Source organism: Bufo bufo, chromosome 1, assembly GCF_905171765.1.
Source record: "Bufo bufo chromosome 1, aBufBuf1.1, whole genome shotgun sequence".
Lineage (NCBI taxonomy): Eukaryota > Metazoa > Chordata > Amphibia > Anura > Bufonidae > Bufo > Bufo bufo.
This window is the reverse complement of record NC_053389.1, coordinates 198,165,491-198,191,056: the sequence shown is the minus strand read 5'-3', so window position 1 is coordinate 198,191,056 and position 25,566 is coordinate 198,165,491. Positions and strand designations below refer to the sequence as shown.

Genomic DNA, 25,566 nt, shown 5'->3' with positions numbered 1-25,566 from the left:
GGCACCCAGGCAGAGGAGAGAGGTCCCGTAACAGAGAATCTGGCCTTATGTCAGCGCAGAATCAGTCTTCATGTCATAGCAGAGAATCAGGCTTCACGTCACCCACCACTGAAACAGGCCACTGTCACATATTTAGGCCCAGGCACCCAGGCAGAGGAGAGAGGTCGTGTAACAGAGAATCTGGCTTCATGTCAGCACAGAATAAGTCTTCATGTCATAGCAGAGAATCAGGCTTCACGTCACCCCCCACTGGAACAGGCCACTGTCACATATTTAGGCCCAGGCACCCAGGCAGAGGAGAGAGGTCGCGTAACAGAGAATCTGGCTTCATGTCAGCACAGAATAAGTCTTCATGTCATAGCAGAGAATCAGGCTTCACGTCACCCACCACTGGAACAGGCCACTGTCACACATTTAGGCCCCGGCACCCAGACAGAGGAGAGGTTCATTCAACTTTGGGTTGCCCCGCAATATAATGGTAAAATGAAATTAAAAATAGTATTGAATGAGGAAGTGCCCTGGAGTAGAATAATATATTGTTAAGGGGAGGTAGTTAATATCTAATCTGCACAAGGGATGGACAGGTCCTGTGGGATCCATGCCTGGTTCATTTTTATGAACGTCAGCTTGTCCACATTGGCTGTTGACAGGCGGCTGCGTTTGTCTGTAATGACGCCCCCTGCCGTGCTGAATACACGTTCAGACAAAACGCTGGCCGCCGGGCAGGCCAGCACCTCCAAGGCATAAAAGGCTAGCTCTGGCCACGTGGACAATTTGGAGACCCAGAAGTTGAATGGGGCCGAACCATCAGTCAGTACGTGGAGGGGTGTGATCAGGTACTGTTCCACCATGTTAGTGAAATGTTGCCTCCTGCTAACACGTTCCGTATCAGGTGGTGGTGCACTTAGCTGTGGCGTGTTGACAAAACTTTTCCACATCTCTGCCATGCTAACCCTGCCCTCAGAGGAGCTGGGCGTGACACAGCTGCATTGGCGACCTCTTGCTCCTCCTCTGCCTTCACCTTGGGCTTCCACTGGTTCCCCTGTGACATTTGGGAATGCTCTCAGTAACGCGTCTACCAACGTGCGCTTGTACTCGCGCATCTTCCTATCACGCTCCAGTGTAGGAAGTAAGGTGGGCACATTGTCTTTGTACCGGGGATCCAGCAGGGTGGCAACCCAGTATTCCGCACACGTTAAAATGTGGGCAACTCTACTGTCCTCTGTGGGAGGCGTATCGTCATCGTCCTGTGTTTCCCCCCAGCCACGCACCAGTGATGGGCCCGAGCTGCTTTGGGTGCCACCCCGCTGTGAACATGCTTCATCCTCATCCTCCTCCACCTCCTCCTCATCCTCGTCCTCCTCGTCCTCCAGTAGTGGGCCCTGTCTGGCCACATTTGTACCTGGCCTCTGGTGTTGCAAAAAACCTCCCTCTGAGTCACTTCGAAGAGACTGGCCTGAAAGTGCTAAAAATGACCCCTCTTCCTCCTCTTCCTCCTGGGCCACCTCCTCTTCCATCATCGCCCTAAGTGTTTTCTCAAGGAGACATAGAAGTGGTATTGTAACGCTGATAACGACGTCATCGCCACTGGCCATGTTGGTGGAGTACTCGAAACAGCGCAACAGGGCACACAGGTCTCGCATGGAGGCCCAGTCATTGGTGGTGAAGTGTGTCTGATCCACAGTGCGACTGACCCGTGTGTGCTGCAGCTGAAACTCCACTATGGCCTGCTGCTGCTCGCACAGTCTGTCCAGCATATGCAAGGTGGAGTTCCACCTGGTGGGTACGTCGCATATGAGGCGGTGAGCGGGAAGGCCGAAGTTACACTGTAGCGCAGACAGGCGAGCAGCTGCAGGGTGTGAACGCCGGAAGCGCGAACAGACGGCCCGCACTTTATGCAGCAGCTCTGACATGTCGGGGTAGTTGCGAATGAACTTCTGCACCACCAAATTCAGCACATGCGCCAGGCAAGGGATGTGCGTCAAACCGGCTAGTCCCAGAGCTGCAACGAGATTTCGCCCATTATCGCACACCACCAGGCCGGGCTCGAGGCTCACCGGCAGCAACCACTCGTCGGTCTGTTGTTCTATACCCCGCCACAACTCCTGTGCGGTGTGGGGCCTGTCCCCCAAACATATGAGTTTCAGAATGGCCTGCTGACGTTTACCCCGTGCTGTGCTGAAGTTGGTGGTGAAGGTGTGTAGCTGACTGGATGAGCAGGTGGAAGAAGAGGAGGAGGAAGCTGAGTTGGAGGAGGAGGAGACAAGAGGCAAAGAATGTTGCCCTGCGATCCTTGGCGGCGGAAGGACGTGCGCCAAACAGCTCTCCACCTGGGGCCCAGCCGCCACTACATTTACCCAGTGTGCAGTTAGGGAGATATAGCGTCCCTGGCCGTGCTTACTGGTCCACGTATCTGTGGTTAGGTGGACCTTGCCACAGATGGCGTTGCACAGTGCACACTTGATTTTATCGGACCCTTGTTTGTGCAGGGAAGGCACGGCTCTCTTGGAGAAGTAGTGGCGGCTGGGAACAACATACTGTGGGACAGCAGGTGACATGAGCTGTTTGAAGCTGTGTGTGTACACCAGCCTAAATGACAGCATTTCATAGGCCAGTAGTTTAGAAATGCTGGCATTCAGGGCCAGGGATCGAGGGTGGCTAGGTGGGAATTTACGCTTTCTCTCAAATGTTTGTTAGATGGAGAGCTGAACGCTGCCGTGTGACATAGTTGAGATGCTTGGTGACGCAGGTGGTGGTGTTGGTGGTACATCCCATGTTTGCTGGGCGGCAGGTGCCAACGTTTCACCAGAGGCAGAGGAAGAGGCCGAGGCGGCGGCAGCAGCAGCAGAAGAGGCCGAGGCGGCGGCAGCAGCAGAAGAAGAGGCCGAGGCGGCAGCAGCAGAAGAGGCAGCAGGGGGAGCCTGAGTGACTTCCTTGTTTTTAAGGTGTTTACTCCACTGCAGTTCATGCTTTGCATGCAGGTGCCTGGTCATGCAGGTTGTGCTAAGGTTCAGAACGTTAATGCCTCGCTTTAGGCTCTGATGGCACAGCGTGCAAACCACTCGGGTCTTGTCGTCAGCACATTGTTTGAAGAAGTGCCATGCCAGGGAACTCCTTGAAGCTGCCTTTGGGGTGCTCGGTCCTAGATGGCGGCGGTCAGTAGCAGGCGGAGTCTCTTGGCGGCGGGTGTTCTGATTTTGCCCACTGCTCCCTCTTTTGCTACGCTGTTGGCTCGTTCTCACCACTGCCTCTTCCTCCGAACTGTGAAAGTCAGAGCACGACCTTCATTCCATGTGGGGTCTAGGACCTCATCGTCCCCTGCATCGTCTTCCACCCAGTCTTGATCCCTGACCTCCTGTTCAGTCTGCACACTGCAGAAAGACGCAGCAGTTGGCACCTGTGTTTCGTCATCATCAGAGACGTGCTGAGGTGGTATTCCCATGTCCTCATCATCAGGAAACATAAGTGGTTGTGTGTTAGTGCATTCTATCTCTTCCACCCCTGGTGTAGAGCTAGGTGGATGCCCTTGGGAAACCCTGGCAGCAGAGTCTTCAAACAGCATAAGAGACTGCTGCATAACTTGAGGCTCAGACAGTTTCCCTGATATGCATGGGGGTGATGTGACAGACTGATGGGCTTGGTTTTCATGCGCCATCTGTGCGCTTTCTGCAGAAGACTGGGTGGGAGATAATGTAAACATGCTGGATGCACTGTCGGCCACCCAATTGACTAATGCCTGTACCTGCTCAGGCCTTACCATCCTTAGAACGGCATTGGGCCCCACCAAATATCCCTGTAAATTCTGGCGGCTACTGGGACCTGAGGTAGTTGGTACACTAGGACGTGTGGCTGTGGCAGAACGGCCACGTCCTCTCCCAGCACCAGAGGGTCCACTAACACCACCACGACCATGTCCACGTCCGCGTCCCTTATTAGATGTTTTCCTCATTGTTCCCGTTCACCACAATTTTGAGAATGGCAAATTTGGGAATAGTTTTTCAACCCAGAAAACAAAATGTGCTTTTACGGTCACTACAAATAACTTGACCAGCTAAAACAGTACAGATTTGCTTGAATAGAAATGTGAGACCTGTTTTTTTTTTTGCACTGTGTGACAGGTTAAGGTTTAATCACAGAATCAGACTTCTATCTGCACGGTAGCGTGTGTCTTAGGTTTTTCTGAATGACACTATCAGTACCTTCAATGTAAGATATCCTTTTTGGGATAGATTTCAAGTAGGCCTCAAATACCAGAAACTAGTTATTTTGAGAATGGCAAATTTGGGAATAGTTTTTCAACCCAGAAAAAAAAAAGTGCTTTTACGGTCACTACAAATAACTTGACCAGCTAAAACAGTACAGATTTGCTTGAATAGAAATGTGAGACCTGTTTTTTTTTGCACTGTATGACAGGTTAAGGTTTAATCTCAGAATCAGACTTCTATCTGCACGGTAGCGTGTGTCTTAGGTTTTTCTGAATGACACTATCAGTACCTTCAATGTAAGATATCCTTTTTGGGATAGATTTCAAGTAGGCCTCAAATACCAGAAACTAGTTATTTTAAGAATGGCAAATTTGGGAATAGTTTTTCAACCCAGAAAAAAAAAAGAGCTTTTACGGTCGCTACAAATAACTTGACCAGCTAAAACAGTACAGATTTGCTTGAATAGAAATGTGAGACCTGTTTTTTTTTGCACTGTGTGACAGGTTAAGGTTTAATCTCAGAATCAGACTTCTATCTGCACGGTAGCGTGTGTCTTAGGTTTTTCTGAATGACACTATCAGTACCTTCAATGTAAGATATCCTTTTTGGGATAGATTTCAAGTAGGCCTCAAATACAAGAAACCTAGTTATTTTGAGAATGGCAAATTTGGGAATAGTTTTTCAACCCAGAAAAAAAAAAGTGCTTTTACGGTCGCTACAAATAACTTGACCAGCTAAAACAGTACAGATTTGCTTGAATAGAAATGTGAGACCTGTTTTTTTATTTGCACTGTGTGACAGGTTAAGGTTTAATCACAGAATCAGACTTCTATCTGCACGGTAGCGTGTGTCTTAGGTTTTTCTGAATGACACTATCAGTACCTTCAATGTAAGATATCCTTTTTGGGATAGATTTCAAGTAGGCCTCATATACCAGAAACTAGTTATTTTGAGAATGGCAAATTTGGGAATAGTTTTTCAACCCAGAACAAAAAGTGTGCTTTTACGGTCACTACAAATAACTTGACCAGCTAAAACAGTACAGATTTGGTTGAATAGAAATGTCAGGTCTATTTTTTAGGCGCTGGGTGACAGGCTCAACTTGCCCCTGATGTAGTATGTGGCCAAAAAATAACCACACTGTTGATGGTTAAATGCACTTGGGTGACAAAGGCTCAGCCTGCACCAGATGTAGTATATGGCCAAAAAATAATCAGACTGTTGATGGTTAAATGCACTTCGGTGACACAGGCTCAGCCTGCAGCTGATGTAGTATATGGCCAAAAAATAACCAGACTGTTCATGGTTAAATGCACTTCGGTGACACAGGCTCAGCCTGCAGCTGATGTAGGATATAGCACAAAATAACCACACTATTGATGGTTAAATACACTTGGTGATAGCTTGTGCTGGCGCACCACAAGTCACAAAATGGCCGCCGATCACCCCAGAAAAATAGTGATCTAAAAACGCTCTGGGCAGCCTCAAAAAAGTGAGCAAGTCAATACTAGCACTTCAATGATCCACAGCTGCAGATCGATCACAGAATGAAGTCTTTTGGAGGAGTTAATCACTGCCTAATCTCGCCCTGCAACCTCGCAGCTGCAACCTCTCCCTATGCTTCAATCAGCAGAGTGACGTGCAGCGCAACGTGACCCAAGCTTATATAGAGGCTGGGTCACATGCTGCACTGGCCAATCACAGCCATGCCAATAGTAGGCAAGGCTGTGATGGCCTCTTGGGGCAAGTAGTATGACGCTTGTTGATTGGCTGCTTTGCAGCCTTTCAAAAAGCGCCAAGAAAGCGCCGAACACCGAACCCGAACACAGACTTTTACGAAAATGTTCGGGTTCGGGTCCGTGTCACGGACACCCCAAAATTCGGTACGAACCCGAACTATACAGTTCGGGTTCGCTCATCCCTACTGGTAACCTATTTGTTCTAATTCTCTCTGTACGCTGCATATGTAGATTTTGACCTCTTCTACTTTATGTCTTACAGACCATTTACACTTGAAGATACTTTCAAATTCCTACTGGATACATATAATCTCTAATATTTTAGCATTCTACTGCTGGTTCAGTGTCTGAGCACTCAACTACTATTTGATTTGAGAGGCTGTCCAGAGGATTTGTTCTTTTCAAACTTTCACTAGCAGCTTTTTCTAGCTATTAAAAAGCTCATACTCACCTGCTCTCTTTCTGTGGTCTCCCAGTCCTCATCCTGTAAACTTAGAGATGGACGTGCACAAGCTACTATCCAGTGCTGCTGCCAACAACTAGCCTCAGTGGTAGCGTGTTCCCAAGTGGCACGTGACTCAGCAGTGATGTGCTTTTTGGGGACCAATTAGTCACTCACAAGTACTGAGGCCAGTCATGGGCTGCAGAGGCCCAAGTGAATCCTTTGATTCAAAGGTTTACAGAACATGACCAGAAGCACACAGAAGTGAGCAAAAGGAAACAGGGAACCAGAGTGACAGGGAGCCAGTGAGCATGATTTCCGAGCTTCTAAAATGGCAGTCAGCGACACTGCATGGGCAACTGACATAATACATGGACGGCTTGATCTGCATTGGTAGTTGCTGATATTTACGTTCACTAGATCCATTATTTGAGGTCATATTAATCCAAAACCATCACTTTTCAAGACAAAGTAGATCCATGATGCTATCTGTCGTTAAATGCAGTTATACTGTAAATATTAATTGCACACATGCCAGTTAGGATCAGGGATTGGCCAGTTCCAGGAGGAAACACTGGACAATTTGTCTGCACTAAAGAAGTGATCATTACTTACCTGGGTGATCCTGTTCTTCTTCTCTGGTTCTACCAGCTGGACTCTGCTTACCGGAGTACAGTGGGGACATCTAGAGATAAGTGAATTTCAAAAAAATTCGATTCGGACAGTTCGCCAAAGTTTCTGAAAAGATTTGCTTCGATCTGAATTTATTTATGGCGAATCGTGTTAAAAAACTGCTATTTCCAGGCTGCAGAGAGCCTTTAAAGGGGTGTAGAACATTGTACCTTGCAGTAACACGCATAGGGAGTGTGCTATGGTAGTGAAACAATACTGTGAGTCAGTATGACATGCAGATGACAGGCGTCGCTCTTAGAATAACTGCACACTTCACCTATTTGGGCAGTCAAAGGCCTAAACTGACAAAATAAATCAAGAAGCGCATTCCTTTACACCGTCGCCATCTGATTCCACATAGATGTAAACCGAACCTGTTCTATTAAATGCGTATACAAGTAGAGCCCCCCGACAGAGTGAGTTTGTATTGATGTCACTGATTAATTTGCCCTTCCTCTGATCCTTCAGAACAATAACCCACAAAAACGTATCCTGTCTGTGGAGCATATGCCTTCACTTGGTCAGCATTTGCTCAATAATCCATCAATATAGCTAATGCCACAAAAAACAGGAGTGGATCCAAAACAGAGATGACACGTGAATGGAATATTTGCATGTCTTCTCTGTTTTGTACCCACTCCTGCTTTTGGCTACCAAATCATAAGCTAATTCTGATGGGACCATACAGGCCTTACAGCTGCTACAAAGACAGGATCCATTGTGCGTCTAATTTTTCCTTCCTTCTGACAGATCAGAAGAGGGGTCAAACAAATGATGATGTCAGCCAGTGCAAAAGGCAAAATAGTGGCCCAGTCATGAAGTGGGGAGGGTGGGAACAGAGTGGCACAATGACAGAGTGTGGAGGTGGCAGCAGCAGCAGTAGCAGCATCAGGAGAACACCACTGAGTGGCACAATGACAGAGTCTGGAGGTTGCGGCAGCATCTGGAGGCCACATAGTGGCACAATACAGAGTGTGGAGGTGGCGGAAGCAGCAGCATCAGTAGGAGGCCACAGAGTGGCACAATGACAGAGTATGGAGGTGGCGGCAGCAACAGCATCAGTAGGAGGCCACAGTGTGGCACATTGACAGAGTGTGGAGATGGAAGTGGCAGCAGCATCAGGAGGAGGCCCCAGGGTGGCACAATGACCGAGTGTGGAGGTGGCGGCAGCATCAGGAGACCACAGAGTGGCAAGGTCACATAGTGTGGAGGTGGTAGCAGCATGAAAAGGCCACAGCATGAGGAGGCCACAGAGTGGCACGACAACGAAAGATTGCAGAGGTGGCAGCTGCATGAGAGGGCCACAGAGTGGCACGATGACGAGAGATTGTGGAGGTGGCAGCAGCATGAGGAGGCCACAGAGTGTCCACTTTATCTATTCATTTATAGGGAATATGGGACAGAACAGAAGGTTAAAATTTCTCAACTTTATAAAGTGTTGCTTAAAACACGATTTAATAATACGCGCTCTCCGGCACAAAAGGCTTGGCAAATTGATTGTTCATGAATTTCCCTTGAAGATTGGGATAATATATTGGCGAATTTAAGTTTACTTTCTTATAATTTTAATCAAGTTTTGGTTCAATTTAATATTCAATATTTAATAAATTTTATAATAAAAATTAAGTGTTACCTAAGACAGGAGAGAATGCGGCAGTCTTCAGTTTATTCGACGACGTGGTTGCGATGGAGAAAGCATAAAAAAAAAAAAAGATTCTCTCCACCTGGAGATGAATCCTGTCAAGATTGATGCAAGTGTGGTATCGGCTGCTCATCGACGCAAACACTTGTGGGGGAACCTGCCTGGTATGAACAGGCCTCTAGTAGCTACAGATAATGAGAAGACAAAGTGTCAAGATAGTTTTGAGCCCCGAAGAGTCGCGAAGTTCATCAAGATACGTCACAAAAGATTTTACCGCACATAACTGCAGCGCTGAAAGCTGAATAAATTTAGTTTTTCAACCAAAATACTTCAATAAAGATTTTACCGCATATAACCACAGCGCTGACCACTGAATTAATTTAGTTTTTCGACCAAAATACTTCAATAAAAACTTTACCACATATAACCGCAGAGCTGACTGCTGAATTAATTTTGTTTTTCGACCAAAATACTTCAATAAAGATTTTACCACATATAACCGCAGAGCTGACCGCTGAAAAAATTTAGTTTATCGAACGAAATACGTCAGTGAAGATTTTACCACATAGAACTGCAGCGCTGAACGCTGAAAAAAATGTGTTTTTCGACCGAAATACGTCTATAAAGATTTTACCACATATAAATGCAGCGCGGAATAAAATTAGTTTTTTGACCGAAATACGTCACAAAAGGTTTTACCACATATAACTGCATCGCTGAACAAATTTTTTTTCCTACCGAAATACATCACTAAAGGCTTGGGACTCTCCACCTCGGCTCGCCACAAGCCATCAGTTCTCTGAAAGGTGCAGAGTCCACCACTTGGAAAGGGAGGGACTGCAGCACCAGAAACTTGGACAGCAGCACGTTCATCTTCTGCGCCGTTGGATGCGTGCACACATACTGTTGTCTCTTGGCAATCGCTCTGGTGATCTATTGCTGACGGAATGACTGACAAGGAGTAGGAGAAGCAGGAGCATCAGGACCAGCAAACAATAGGAACGACAGACAGCTCCCTTCGCCTGAGGTGGTGGAGCCTTGACTGCCTAAAATCGGGTGCGGCGTGCCACTGGGTGATGCAGCGGTTGCTGCAGCAGGCTGGACCACCACATCGGAGCCATGGTTCTCCCTGGCCACTTTATGGTGAAGCTGCATATGTTGACGGAGGGCCGTGGTGCCAACATTGGCACACTGGCCACACTACATCTTTCTACATATGGCCTCAGATTCTACATATGACCATGTTCACCTCTTCCAGAGGCTGTACAAAAAATGCCACACCACATTTAGGTGATTTTACCGACAACACTATGCACAAGACTGACTGCTACCGCCGCTGCTTCCATGAACACGTGGACCCCTCCTTAATAAGGATACATTTTTATAAGAATACATTTTTAGTTTTCTACTGAAATACGCAACTAAAGGCTTTACCACGTATAACTGTGGCGCTAAACGCAAAATAAATTTATAATTTTCTACCAAAATACGTCAAAGGTTTTACCATATATAACTGCAAAAGGGAATGCTGATTATATTTTGTTTTTGTACTGAAATAATAACTGCAGAAGTGAAATGCGTATATATTTTATTTTTTGTACTGAAATAGGCCACTAAACTCTTTCATCATAAATAAATACAACAGTAAATTGTGTATATTTTTTTTCCTTTTTGTACTGAAATAGGACACTGTATGCTTTCACCACATATAAATGCAGAAGTGAAATGCGTATATATTTTTCCTTTTTGTACTGAAATAGGCCACTAAACCTATTTGCCACAAATAAGTGCACCATTGAAGTGCGTATATTTTTTTCTTTCTCTACTGAAATAGGCCACTAAATGCTTTCAACACATATAACTGCAGAAGTGAACTGAGAATATATATATTTTTTTGTACTGAAATAGGCCACTAAACGATTTTACCACAAATAACTGCACCAGTGAAGTGCGTATATTTTTTTCTTTCTGTACTGAAATAGGCCACTAAACGCTTTCAACACATATAACTGCAGAAGTGAACTGAGAATATATTTTTCTTTTTGTACTAAAATAGTCCAGTAAACGAATTTATCAGAAATAAATGCACCATTGAAGTGTGTATATATTGTACTTTCTGTACTGAAATAGACCAATAAACGCTTTTAACACATATAACTGCAGATGTGAACAGAAAATATATTTTTCTTTTTGTACTGAAATTGGCCACTCAACGCTTTCACCACATATAACTGCAGAAGTAAAATGCTTATATATATTTTCTTTTTGTACTGAAATAGACCACTAAACTCTTTCACCACAAATAAATGCAACAGTGAAGTGCGTATATTTTTTCCTTTTTGTACTGAAATAGGACACTGAATGCTTTCACCACATATAAATGCAGAAGTGAAATGCTTATATATTTTTCCTTTTTGAACTGAAATAGACCACTAAACTCTTTCAACACAAATAACTGCAGAAGTGAAATGCGTATATATTTTTCTTTTATCACAGATATAAGCCACTAAAGGCTTTTCAACATAGCACTTTCACCACAATAACATGAACAAATTGCTGGAATGCCAGAGCTGTATAATGGCTATTTGGATCCCCAAAAAATGTTTCCCTGCACTTGTAAATCACTATTTTTTTCACAATGAGGTTTTTCTAGCACTGTCTCTAGCGACTTCAGACGTCTCTCCCTGCACTAAGATGCAGTGAAATGATTCCTCCCTATTCTTTCCCTGCACTTGTAAATCGCTTTTCTGGAACTGTCCCTAGCGCCCTCTGATGCCTCACTAAGATGCAGTGAAATGATTCCTCCCTATCCTTTCCCTGTACTTATAAATCGTTTTTTCAGTTTTTTTTTTTCACAATGAGGTTTTTCTTATTGCTGTCCCTAGCGCCTTCTCATGTCTGTCCCTGCACTCAGAGCACTGACTCTAAGATGGCCGCCGTATTTATAGGGCTGTGACATCACAGGGCTGGCTGCTGATTGGCTGCACACATGGCATTATGGGTCAGCCCGCCTTCCCAGAGTTCCTTGCCCCATGTCCTCACACGTGTAGCCGCCATTGAAGCCACCATTTTATCAAAAATAGCGATTTGTTACCACTAAGGGCGAGAAAATTTGTTGCAAATTGAATTTTTCCTGAAATTCAGATCGAATTCCACTTCATCTGATTCGATTCACTCATCTCTATTGACATCATGTCAACAACATGTGACCATAGCAGCCAATCACTGGCCTCTTTGGTGCATCTCTGAGGCCAATGATTGGCTGCAGCAGTCATATGTTTTCAATGTGACGTCACCACTGCAACCAGGCAAACAGAATGTGGCCATGAGAACCTAAGTGGTAGCATGGGAAATGCCAAGTAAGTAGTGATTGAATCCTTATTGCAAGTGAATCAACTGGGGTTGTACAGTTTCCTCCTAAAACTGGATAAACTCTTTAATTCCTTAATGACTGGCGTATTTTAGACCTTATTGATCAAACAATTTTTTTCATAGTCCCATAACTTTTTTACATTTCCACTGACATAGGATTTTTTTTAATGCCACCATTTTGGGTACATACTGTATATTGCACTGCATAACTTTTAATATGTTGGGGAGAAGAGAAAAAAACTGAAATTCTGTCATTGCTTTTTGGGTTTTGCCTTTACCGTCTTTACCTGCAGTATAAATAACATAATGACTTCATTGTGCAGGTCAGTATGATTATGGCGATAATAACTTATCTATCCTAAGTTTAGCATAGCTGTGTGAGAGCTTGCTTGTTGTGGACCGAGCTATAGCTTTTTTTGGTTTTGTGGTACATTCAACTTTTGTTCCTTTTTTCACTCTTTTTTAGGAGGAGCTGACAATTTTGGCATTGTTTTTATTTCTTATATTGTAACAACATTTCCATGCAAAATAAATAGCATAATAGCTGTATAGTTTGGCTATTAGAGATGCAGCGATGCCTAGTATGTGTAATTTGTTAAAAAATATACATTTTCTACCTACAAATTAATATATTTTAACTTTTTTTTTTCATGACCTTTTATTGCAGTTTTGTTACTAAATTTTTAGTCATCCACCGCTGGTCTAAATCTACACCAGCTTCCTTGCCGGCATAGATTTGGAATGTTTTCTACGCCTAAAACAGGGTTACAAAATGATAAATGAGAAGGGCCTGCACCCCGCCCCCTTCCCTGTCCTCTTTTTAGACCTGGCGTGAGCAGTGATAGTTGCACATTGCGGCCCAAATAACCTTTGCGCTGCAATCTGCAACAGATATAGGCCAGAAAACTGGCGTATATCTGATAATAAATGACCCCATACTTGCTTGATTGCTTACATAAAACACTATAAATTATATCTGTAAAGAATAAATCAAGGCAACTGGACTTACTGTAGATTTCTTGAAAACTTTTCAGTCGTTCTTCCAACGAGCTTTCAGAATTGAGAAAGCTCGTTGGAAGAACGAGTGAAACGTTTTCAAGAAATCTACAGTAAGTCCAGGTGCCTTGATTTATTCTTTACAGATATACCATGACCTGGATAAATGAGAACCTTCACAGACACTATAAATTATGTCTGTCAGTTTTTCTCAGGGTGTAATAGATTTCCTTACGTGTTAGAACCAGAGGCCATTGATAAGCCCCCTGACATGCCAAGGCAATATATTGACATCTGTCAGCACGGTGCTGTCAGATTTACAGAAGCAACCAGAATAATTCTAAATGCAGCTCTGGATGGGAAAAAAAACTAGAACATAGTCAACAGCTTTTAAAGCAACGTTTTTACCTGATTTAACAAACAGATTCTTGGCTATGACATGTTCAACGCTCAGTAAAAGAAAATTATTTGTCCCATTATTCATGATTATATAAAATTGACCATTTTGACTTCGTCTTGACATTTTTATCTTTCCTTCAGCAGTTAACCTACTTAAATGCCAAGGCCATCAGATTTCCTGGCATCTCAACGCTGCTGAATCGCGAAAGAAATGGTGACTGGCAAAATTAAACTTATTATTACTATTAATGAGCCTGCGGAGAAATCACAGTTTGGGGAAACTGCTATACTATTAGACATACTGTAGATTAACATGTCAGCTACTGAAATATTACTCTGTGTGTGAGCAGAAGACTACTGCAGAGACATGCTGTAAAAATCAAGAAGTATTAAGGTAATTTGTCGTAAAATATATTGTTGGAAGCAAATAACAGCTATTTTCTCTAAATTGCCCCAATCTATAATAATTACCTGAGAAAATAACAAAGTTGGAGTATGGCCTCATGCACACGACCGTTGTTTTGGTCCACATCCGAGCCGTAGTATTTGCGGCTTGGATGTGGACCCATTCACTTCAATGGGGCCGCAAAAGCTTTCCGCATCCGTTGCTCCGTTCCATGGTCTGCAAAAAAAATATAACCTGCCCTATTCTTGTCCATTTTGTGGACAAGAATAGGCAGTTATATTAATGGCTGTCCACACCGCTCCGCAAAAATTGCGGAACGCACACGGACGTCACCCGTGTTTTGCGGATCCGCAATTTGCGTACCGCAAAACACACAACGGTCTTGTGCATGAGGCCTATTTCAAAGGCTTCACTCAAAGATTCTCATTTCACAAATCTCATTGACCTGCCTTGGCAACTTTTTATAAATAAATTATATTCGAAAAAATTTCTACATCTCTACAACCAATAGAAAAAAACATTAATCTAGATCATAATAATTGAAAAAGAAACGGTCTTAGGCCTCATTCATGATGATCACATCCAAGTGAAGAACAGACATCACACAAAGTGAACCTCTTGCCGGCCATGTCTGCAGTGTAAATCTTATGCTGTTCAGTATTCGGCGTAGGCGCAGTGAGGGAAGTGCGCTCAGCGAGTGATGGTTTCCTCACTGCGCCTGCGCCGAATACTGAACGGCGCGAGATTTACACTGCAGACACAGCTGGCGAGAGAAGAGCAGCGCTGCCCTGGCCCTGCCAATCAAGAGAAGAAGGGCGTGAAAAGAGGTGGGCAAACGGAGCCTCTAGGAGCAGGTGCAACGTCCACCCTACTCCTAGAGGCTAGTTAACATTTTATAAAAGTTCGTTTTTCTCAATAAAGGCTTTAGGCAGTGAGATGGCACGAATATAGTTATGTTCAGCTGACATTAGCACATCACTAATGTCAGCCAGCTTAATACCCATTTTTCAGGTGACAGAAACCCTTTAAAAGTAACTGTTGATGGGTTATGTTTGACCCTACTGGAGATAATACCACCTAGTTGACCTGATGATGTCATGTTGAGATGGTTGTGGTTTGCTCTGTGATGTGTGGGAGATGCCATGTGTTTTGTTGACACCATGATGGGAATGTATAAAGATGACTTCATGGGCAGACAGTGAAAGTGTACTGACACTCTAGGAGAGTCATATACCCTGGGAGGGATCTGATGAACATCACAGAGACTGCACTGAAAGAGCTTGAAAAGAGGAGGTGATTAGTACTAAAAATAAGGGTACAAAAACTCAGGGATTAGCTAGGGCAACTGATGCCAAATACCTCAATGGAGCTGAGGACAGAGCTGAGAGTCTACCTGGTCCATACATCTTGGAAACAGGAAAGGCCTGCAAGAGACAGGTCATAGACTTTACCAGCCTGCTGCTTATAAACAATATTGTGTGAGAGAATGTGTGCAATAGCCTGTATTTCATGGAATGGCATGTATGATAAAGACTGATAAGAGTGTGCACAGTGCTTTTGAAGTCAGAGACCATAGACTCTAATAGGAAAATTCCATTTTAAGCTGGAAGCATCAGATTCCTATGTTACCCACCATCAGCAACATTTGCATTCCTGAGTTCAATTGTATCTACTGCGGCGTGGCATGGGAGCTGATGGCTCCTTGCTTTGTTGCTCACACTTATAGGTCGTAGGCCACTAGTCTTGAAGTCTATTGTCACGGTACAATGAGGAGGAAACTTGGAAACAACAAGGCCAGGAGGAGGAATAAGGGAGCAGGTCACCTCCTATAGTGTCCCTAGTTCTGGCACTGACTCCTAACCGTATGAGCCAACCCAGGGTCCTACTAACCCTCAAGAAATCCCTGGACTAGGAGCAGGGTAAAAACGACCTGTTCCTCCAAAACATGGACGAACAGGAGTCTCCACCGGCCAAGCTGCAAAGAAAGGAGACCCTATACAGCATATGGAATTGGCAGGTAAACGACAAATACAACACACTTACCTGCCAATTCCATATAACTTGACTAACTGTGCCAGCATAAAGGAAGCATTATTACTATTGAGGGCACCAAAGTGTTTATTAGTAATATTGGCAAATTATAGGGGGCATTATTCTTTCTGGAGGCATTATATGGGAAATTAATAATATGGGGTCACTCTAGGGTATTATTATTAGGGGCAATATAGGGGACAATACTGAATGCACTATAGGGGGCATTATTTCTAATGAGGGCACAGTAGCAGTGCTTTATGACTACTGGGGAGAACTACAGTGGGAATGGTTTCTACTGGAGACTCTGGGGAACATATTACTGCAGGGGCCACTATAGGGGCCATTAGGGGAGCACTATAAGAGAGCACTATAACTGTTGTATGATGCTAGCATTTTTATGGGGACTATCTGTATGGTTTTATTATTTCTGCAGTGTAGTATTTGGAGGCATTGGGGAGCACAGCAGGCACAGTTTTGGGGGACAGAGAATGACGCTGTAGGGGCACCAGAATGGGGAGTTTGTCCTGAGAAATTGGGGAGGAATTTGGTGATGGAAAAGTGTGGAATCTAAGATGTCTGTGTGACACACTGCACAGGCAAGACATGGCTGAAGAAAGTCATCATGATGATCTGGTCTGAATAAAGAAGATGATGAAAGAGAACGTATACATCAAATGATGTTTAACTAGATATAATAGGTATGTAGTGCTGTATTCTCTTGTATGTTTGGAAGCTAAGTCTAGTTCAGTGCTGTGGCCTGAATCTTACCACCTCAGTCCCCTCCTCCATATCTTAGAAACAACTGGAGGAGTAGGAGGAGGACCAAATGTGGTAGTTGACACCGGGCAACACAGACTGGCAGCTTCTGAGGTGGTATTTTGTACTGCACTATGGTATTTGGTTCTGCTGGGGCAGTATTTGGCTGCACTATGGTATTGCTGACTCCTACTAGTTGTCCCCACCTTCTGTCAATTTGGACCGGACTACAAGATGCGGTCAGTTTTAGCTTTTGGCCACTTTAAGTTCCTAGTCTGCCCTTGCATATCCCAGGGTTGCACAATGATAATTCAGTCCATAAGGCTGAAGGGATAGACAGATCATAATATGTATCAGTTAGGGAAAAAGAAACAAACATCATACAACAATGATTATAATGTGCTGATTTGGGTTTAAAATTTAAAAGTAGTATATAAAAATTACCTGAGTCTGTATAGCGTGTCAGCCCAAGGTTTCGCTGTATTTCATAAAATTCCAGACATTTTTCATCTTGTTCATTCTTGTAGCAAAGTTCTTTCATCAACCTCACTGTGATGCTGCAAACATCCTCTTCATAGTCCCCGGACATCTCGTAATACCATCTCTCAACACTAGAGACATAACAGTAATTTTAATATAGTACAGTACACTCAAATATCACCTAATAAAAACAATGGTACAGACTTATTCTGTTTCTTCCAAATAGATGTTCGTCTTGATTTCTGTATCTGTGATAGACCCTTGCCTTTACCCAAACAACAGAGAAATGGAATCTGATAAAAATACATTACACTAAAATCAACAAATACACTAAAAGAAATCGATGTGTGGTCTTAATGGGAACTTGGCACATTGAACACTGTGTATGAGCTGCAGGCAGCATGTTATAGAGAGGGAGGACTTGAGCAAATTGATATGTATTTTATTCATTTAAATTCCCCTTCGATCGCGTTCGAGATCAAATGTTCGCGTACCGCGTGTTCGCGGCGGGCCCCGTTCAAATTAATGGCAGGTGAACCTAAAAAACCTTCAGGTCATATTTGCAGCCAGCAAACACTTACTAGAAATACACAAATAGTCCCACAACATGGACAGTGATATACCAGAGGGGATCATTGGCAAAAATTCCCACAAAAAATATGTATTTTAATCAGGGGCCATTTTTATGCCTCGTAAAGGAAAACTCTCAAAAATGTTTTCTGCTGGAGCCTAGAAATTTTTTATTTTAGGCCATGGGAGTACGGGCCCCAAAAATTAGGCATTCACCTGACAGAAAATAACTTGTCATGATGTGGCTGGAGGTACATTAAGTGGGCACTGGATAAAAATAGAACTGTAGGCCACTGGAGTACAGGCCCCAAAAATTAGGCATTCACCTGACAGAAAAGAACTTTGTCTGATGTGGATGGAGGCAGATTAGACGCTCACTGGATAAAATTTTTACTGTAGGCCAGTACAGACCGAAAAAATTTGGCATTCACCTGACAGAAAAGAACTTTGGCTGATGTGGCTAGAGGTACATTAGGCGGTCACTGGATAAAAATAGAACTGTAGGCCACTGGAGTACAGGCCCCAAAAATTAGGCATTCACCTGACACAAAAGGACTTGTGATTCTGTGGCTGGAGGTACATTAACCCCTTAGTGACCAAGCCTGTTTGGGCCTTTATGACCAAGCGTTTTTCTTCCTTTTTTCATGGTCGCATTCCAAGAGCTATAACTTTTTTATTTTTTCGTCTATATAGCTTTATGAGGGCTTGTTTTTTACAGGACAAGTTGTAGTTTTTAATGGCGCCATTTTGGGGTACACATAACTTTCTGATTAACTTTTATTAACTGTTTCTGGGAGGGAGATGGGGAAAAATAGCAATACTGCCACTGCGTTTTTACATTATAAATCTTATGGCGTTCATTTTTCGGTACAAATAACATAATATCTTTATTCTCTGGGTCAGTACGATTACAGTGATACTAAATACTTATAATTTTGTTTACGTTTTACTACTTTTTTTGCAATAAAACCCCTTTTATTAACAAAAAAATATATTTTGCATTGCCACTTCACAAGACCTAAGAAAGAAACTAAGAATAAATTCGAAATTCTGTCTTTTTTTTTATTTTATTTTTACGGCGTTCACCATAGGGGATAATTTATGTAATATTTATGTAGTCCCGGTTGTTACGGACGCGGCAATACCAAACATAAGGGGGATATTTTCTTTTTGCAATTTTTTTCTTTGAAAAGCGTATTTTTAATGGAAAAAAAAGCATATTTTTTTTATTTTATGGAATTTTTTTATTTAATAAATGTGTATTTTTTTTCTATTTTTTTTACTACTTAATAGTCCCACAAGGGGACTATAATATACAGTATTTTGATTGCTTTTAAAATGTAATGCATTATCTCTATAATGCATTGCATTTCAATAGCAATGCTATTCAAACATTGACCAGCAGGCTGCGCCAGAGAGGCACAGCCTGCTGGAGATAACGGAAGACAGGCTCGGGGCCCTGATCAGAAGCAAGGTAAGCTTCCCAACACATCAGCACCCCACGATCGCATTTTCGGGGTGCTGATGGGAGACAGAGGGAGTCCGCTCCCTCTGTCACCACTTTACATGCAGCGGGCGCCATTGTGCCCAGCATGTAAAGGGTTAAACAGCCCGGATTGGCTGTTAGAGCAGGGCCCTGGCTCTCATGTGAGAGTTGGGTCCGTGCTCCCCGCTGCACGGGGGAGCCGTGCAGCGCTTAGACTGGGCCACCATAAAAACGCGGCGGCCCAGCCTAAGGCCCCTTAGTGACCGCTGTAAAAACACGTATGGGTGGTCACTAAGGGGTTATGCGGTCACTGGATGAAAAATTTACTTTAGTCCACTGGAGTAGAGGCCCCAAAAATTAGGCATTCACCTGACAGAAAAGGCCATTTATGCCACTCTATATACATAAGACAAGGACCATTCTATGTTCTGGGTTGTGGCGGATATGTGTGGGCTGGCATGAGGAAATTCACGACGTGGTCGTCACAGGTGTTGAATTCCTCCAAGATCCATGCCTCATTCATTTTTAAGAAATGTGAGGTAGTCCACACTGTCGTGAGCTAGGCAAGTGCGCTTATTGGTCACAATCCCCCCCTGCTGTGCTGCACGTCTTTTCGGACAGGACACTCGACTTAGGGCAATCCAAGATTTCCATGGCAAATTGTGCCAGCTCTGGCCACAGGTCAAGCCTGCACACCCAGTAGTCCAGGGGTTCCTCGCTTCTCAGAGTGTCCACGTCAGCAGTTAACCCGATGTAGTCGGACACCTGTTGGTCTAGGCGTTCCCTGAGGCTGGATTTGGAGAACGGCTGTCGATGGGTTGGCTGCAAGAATGATCTCCGTAGTGACCAACACATCTTCAAACCGCCCTCTTCTTGCAGGCACGGTAGTATTGGTACCCGCACCTGTTTCACTGTGGGTGGAAATTCCACTGCCAGCGCCTGAACAGCAGAATGCAGCATCTCTCGCAGCAAGCTATGGAAATGCTGCTTTCTGCCAGCCTTCTGTGATGCTGGTAACATGTCTGCCATTTTGTGTTTGTACCGGGGGTCTAAATATGTTGCCACCCAGTACTGGTCCTTGCCCTGTCCTTATGCTTTTTTTACAGGGGTCCCTCTGCAGACACTGGAGCATAAAGGCCCCCATTTGCCCTAAATTGGAAGTGGTGGAGCGCCCTGGCTCCTGCTCATCGCCCAGGAGAATGTCGTCCTCGGTCTCCTCCCCCCCATCCACGGACAACATCATGAATCCCCGAAAAGTTTGAAGTCCCCCTCAAAGCCTGCTCTTCTTACTCCTCCTCCCCCCAGCCAACATCCTCCTCTAACTCCTCTTCAGACTCCTGCTGACTTGTCTCAGATGGAGTAGCCCCCCCTGGGAATTCATTCAGCATTGCGACTTCCTCATCTTCCTGCTCCTTGATAGCTTGATCAATGACATGACGCAATACACGCTCCAGAAAGAAGGCATAAGGAGCAATGTCACTGATGGCGCCCTGGCTGCGACTGACCAGTTTGGTGATCTCATCAAATGGCAGCAGAAGTCTGCATGCGTCGTGCATGAGCATCCACTGGTGCGGTGAATAGAAACCAAGTTCCCCAGAACCTGTCCTGCTGCAGAGTTCGTACAGATAGTCGTTAACGGCAAATTGCTGCTGAAGAAGCCCATCAAGCATATACAAGGTGGAGTTTCAGCGTGTCAGGCTGTCACAAACCAGACGTCTGTTGTGCAAGTGGTGTCGCCACTGAACGTCAGCAAGGCGAGCCATGGCCGTGTAAGATCCTCTAAAATGGCCAGAGATTTTCCTGGCCTGCCGCAAGAGGTACTGGACCCCGGGGTATTTGGCAATGAATTACTGCACGACTAAGTTCGGCCTGTGACCGCAGAGCAAAATGCAGTGTAGGACCGGTGTGGCTCTAGGCTTTTAGGCACAACATCCGCAGCACAGCATGGCTACGTCTCACTTGGGACGTCGAATAGGTTCTGAGGAGCTTGGGAGCGCAGCGGAAGAGGCGGTAGCAGTGGAAAAGGAGGAGTCAGCTGTGGAGGAGAAGGAGGATGGAATAGGAGGAGGAGAAGAAGAGGCAGGCCCGCATGCAATCCATGGTGGTAACACCAAATCCACACAGGAGCCGCAGGTTATATGCTTGACGGCTGTCAGAAGGTTCACCCAGTGGGCAGTAAAAGTTATGTACCTTCCCGGCCCGTGTTTGCTAGACCACGTGTCTGTGGTCATATGTATCTTGGCACGACACTGTGTGCCAGAGATATATTCACTTGCCGCTGAACGTGGCCATATAGCTCTAGGATGCCCTTTTGGGAAAAATATTTCCTTCCGGGGACCTTCCTTTGCGGTGTGCCAATGGCCACAAATTTTCTAAAGGACTCGGAGTCCACCAGTTTATATGGCAGTAGTTGGCAGGCTAGCAGTTCTAACAAGCCAGCGGTCAGCCGTTGGGCAAGAGGGTTATCCGGCATCATCATCATTTTACGCTCAAATATTTGGACCACGGAAGCCTGCCTTATGCCAGATGAATGCAACGATGGCACAGTGGAAGGTGCAGTGGAGGACAAATGTGAGGAGAGAGGAGAAGGAGAAGAGGCAGGACATGGAGCGCCTGGAGTGTGGCTTTGTGGGTTCTGACGGTATTGCTCCTACTGGGCTCAGTGATGGGAGGCCAGGTGCCTTCTTAAGGCGGTCATCCCTAGGTGAGTGTTGGGCTTACCGCGACTTATACATTGACAGCACAGGCTGCAGATACTGTACATTTGCCTCCTGTGCCCCGTAAGCTGTGCCTGCTTCTCCTCCTTCACCTCCCTCTCTGCTGCTCCGTCTCTCCCTCTGAACTCCCCTCCTCTTCCTCTCTTGTAGGCACCCACGTGACGTCCATCGACACGTCATCATCCTCACCTTCACCACCACTGACATTTGAGATCTCAGAGTAGGCAGCAACAGCGGGGACCACCCTCCTTGGGGCTATGGTGGTGGTGGTGGTGGTGGTGTATTTAGGGGTGCACACAGCTAAGAGTGAGGAGGGTACAGATACAGAGGATGAGGAGGGTGCAGAAGTGGAAGGGTGAGTGAGCCACTCAACCAACTCAGGTGTGTCCTTTGAAGTAATCGCACGAGCCTTCTCCAACTTCCCACTTAGGCTCCAGCCTGGTGCACCTGCCCGAACCCTACCACCCCTGCGGAACAGCTTGCCTCTTTCTCTGTCTGTCATTTTCAAAATGACCCTGTGCCTAAGTCCCTAGAGAAGAGCAGTATTTGTGGAAGCAGGTATCATGCAGACCTCAATCAATATTTGGTGGAAGCATGTATATCTAACCCCTTAATCAGTCTTTTTTAGAAGCAGGTATAACACACATCTCAATCCATTTTTTTGGGGGGGCAACGGGTATATCACACCCGTTGCAATTAGTTGTTCCAATAGCGTTTGTCCATCTATATAGCTGCTGTATCGCAGCAGAACCGCACACAACTGCTGCACAGTTCAAATGCACTATATAGAAAGTATATTATAGGTATATCACACCCCTACCTCAATCAGATTTTTGGGGGAAGCAACTAGTACAGTATATCACACCCGTTGCAATTAGATGTTCCAATAGCGTTTGTCCCTCTATATAGCTGCGGTATCGCAGCAGAACCGCACACAACTGCTGCACAATACAAATGCACTACAATATACTTTCTATGTTATAATGCATATTATAAGTATATCATACTCCCTGTATATGTGACCAATAAATACAAGATTTATCTACAGCGAGTGCCGGTCTTCTCTGCAATACACCCCTCTGTATATCACACCTATCGATAGCACATCTATACCAGTACTTAAAAGGACTTTTGGGGCCCTATTAACTAGCGTTTGATGTCCCTAACAGCCTGTCCCTGCTCCACAAAGCAACCTCTCCCTACACTGACAAAATACAGTAGGTAAAATGGCAGCCAGATCGGGTTCTGTTATAGGGTGGGGGAGTGTCCATGTGCTGAAACGTCTCAATAGGCTGTCCTATCCCACCTGATGGATGTGTCATGGGTCAAAGTTTGGCGCAATGCAAAATAATATTGCCATATGTTCGCATGTTTAGCGGATCGCGAACGCTCAAAGTTCGCTGCAAACTGACCGCCAGGCGAACCATAAGTTCATCACTAATTCTGGGCTTTGAAGTGAAGAAGACGGTCTTATCAGTGACTGACAGCTATCTGTGTATACACAATTATAGAGGGAAGGTTGTCAATCACTGATAGGACCACCTCCTTGACTTCGAAGCCCAGAATGAGCAGGAATTTAAATAAATGAGATACAAGTTCTACTGAATGTTTTCACACAAAACAATATATCAATCGGCTCTGCTCCTCCTGCTCTATAGCATGTTCAACAGGTTTCCCTAAAAGGGTCTGTCTAACCAGTAATTTTAATGTACAACAAAGCACACTGACTTGAAAGGATAGCTCAGTTAAATTTAAAAGTACTTTACACTTTTTCTTTATACTCTGCCAGTCCCACCCTGGCCCTGTCAATCAAAAAGAAGATGATAAAACAGTATGCAGTAAACACTTAAGCTCCCTCCAGTGGTGGCTGCAGAAAGACCATAATATTATTAATTTAAAGGGAACCTGTCCCCATGAACAGACAGTGCGAGCATTCTATTCTTAGGAGTCCACTGGGCAGGTCACCAGAAGGTGCCTTCTACGTATGACGGTGCATACAGAAATAGCTAACAATCACAGATTAGAATTCCTTAAATATAACAAGAAATAAGTCAGCACAGTATATTTATAATGTATATACTGTGTATAGCGATATGCATATGCTATTAAAAGTGTTGACTGAATGGAACTTCACGAAGTGGAATTCGATCTGATTTTCAGGGAAAATTTGTTTCGCGCAAAGATGAATTTCATCGTGCTTCGTGGTAGAAAACTGATTTTCCCTGAATGGTGGTAAAAAATTTAAAAAATCATACTTACCTCATCTGTTTGAGCGCGAACAGCCGGCCGCTGTCATCTTGATTGAAGATCTCGCATGAAATCCTGTGCACGGTAATGACGTCACCATGCCAGCCGATGTGATAATGTCATCACAGACCACATGAGATTTGGCGATAGATCTTGAATCAAGATGGTGTCAGCCAGCTCTTTGTGATCAAATGAATGAGGTAAGTATGATTTTATAAATTTTTTCTCTATTTTACACCGTATTATTACTATCAGATGCCAGAATCAGCCATGAATACGACATCTGAGAGGTACAATGACGGAGGGCGGCACAATCGCCGCACCCTGTCATTGCACCCACTACTTACAAAGAAATGTGCTTCATGATGAAGCGATTCGTCACAAAGCAATGTTTTTGTAAAAATAAGCAAAGCAGCCAAATCAAATTTTTTTAACATTTCGCTGATCACCAGTATTAACGGCTGCTGACTCCAAACTGGCTGAACAAAACAATAAGTAGCCAAGATTTAGAATATTCCTATTTTTGACTATAGATCTATGGAGAAACACAGAAGAGTAATCCCTGTATATTAGCATAGAAAATAGATGTTTTACACATTCTATGCTATGACCAGACAGATGAGATCCTAGGAGCTTGCTTGCACATGCTTTACTATGCCAACCATAACCTCTTGAGATTTCAGACTACACAGCTAATCTTCTGGCTGTGCTGCTGCTCACAGACAAAGCTGTTTATAGCTTCTGGAGATATAAGCCTGCACAGGGGTTGCTGTCGGAGCCCCCATTGACATGGCCAGTGGCTTATAATACTCATTCCGAGATTTCATCTTGTGCCACTCTTCTAATGGGACTTTCAAATCTCATAAAAGTTGCACTGTGGAAGAATTAAATGATATCAAAGTTCCAGAGTTCAGGGAGGAACAAGGAATGGTTGCAAAGTCTCACACACTCTGCAGTTCTATGGTGGGATGTTGTTCAACTTTGTATACCAATGGGTTTAATTTATCAAACTGGTATAATGTAGATCTGACTTAGTTGCCCATAGCAACCAATCACATTCTACCTTTAATTTTGCACAGCTCCTTTGGAAACTGAAAGGTGGAATCTGATTGGTGCCTATAGGGCAACAGTGTTGATCGCAAATATTCAAATTGCAAATTTTTATCGCGAATATTGGCACTTCGAGAATTCGCAAATATCTAGAATATAGTGCTATATCGCGAATATTTAAGATTTTTTTTCATCAGTTCCCATGATACCTCACTACTTCTTGCTTGTGGGCCAATGAGAAGGCTGCAATATCTTTGACTTTAGGAGTAGTGTTAATCGGAATTTTCGTATCGCAAATTGTTATCGCAAATTTTCCGATTGCCAATTTTCACAATCAAGAAAATATTGACTGG

General features: G+C 44.3%; 1 protein-coding gene across 2 annotated transcripts in view; it reads right to left on the bottom strand.

Moving 5' to 3' along the window:
- SYT3 (synaptotagmin 3) overlaps positions 1 to 25,566 on the bottom strand; it is a 349,741-nt gene that overhangs the window by 186,935 nt on the left and 137,240 nt on the right. For both annotated transcript variants that reach the window (XM_040434094.1, XM_040434101.1), the window contains exon 3: positions 17,108 to 17,274. In XM_040434094.1, the coding sequence (XP_040290028.1) occupies positions 17,108 to 17,252 (145 nt within the window). In that variant the 5' untranslated portion in view covers positions 17,253 to 17,274. The remainder of the gene's footprint in view (positions 1 to 17,107; positions 17,275 to 25,566) is intronic.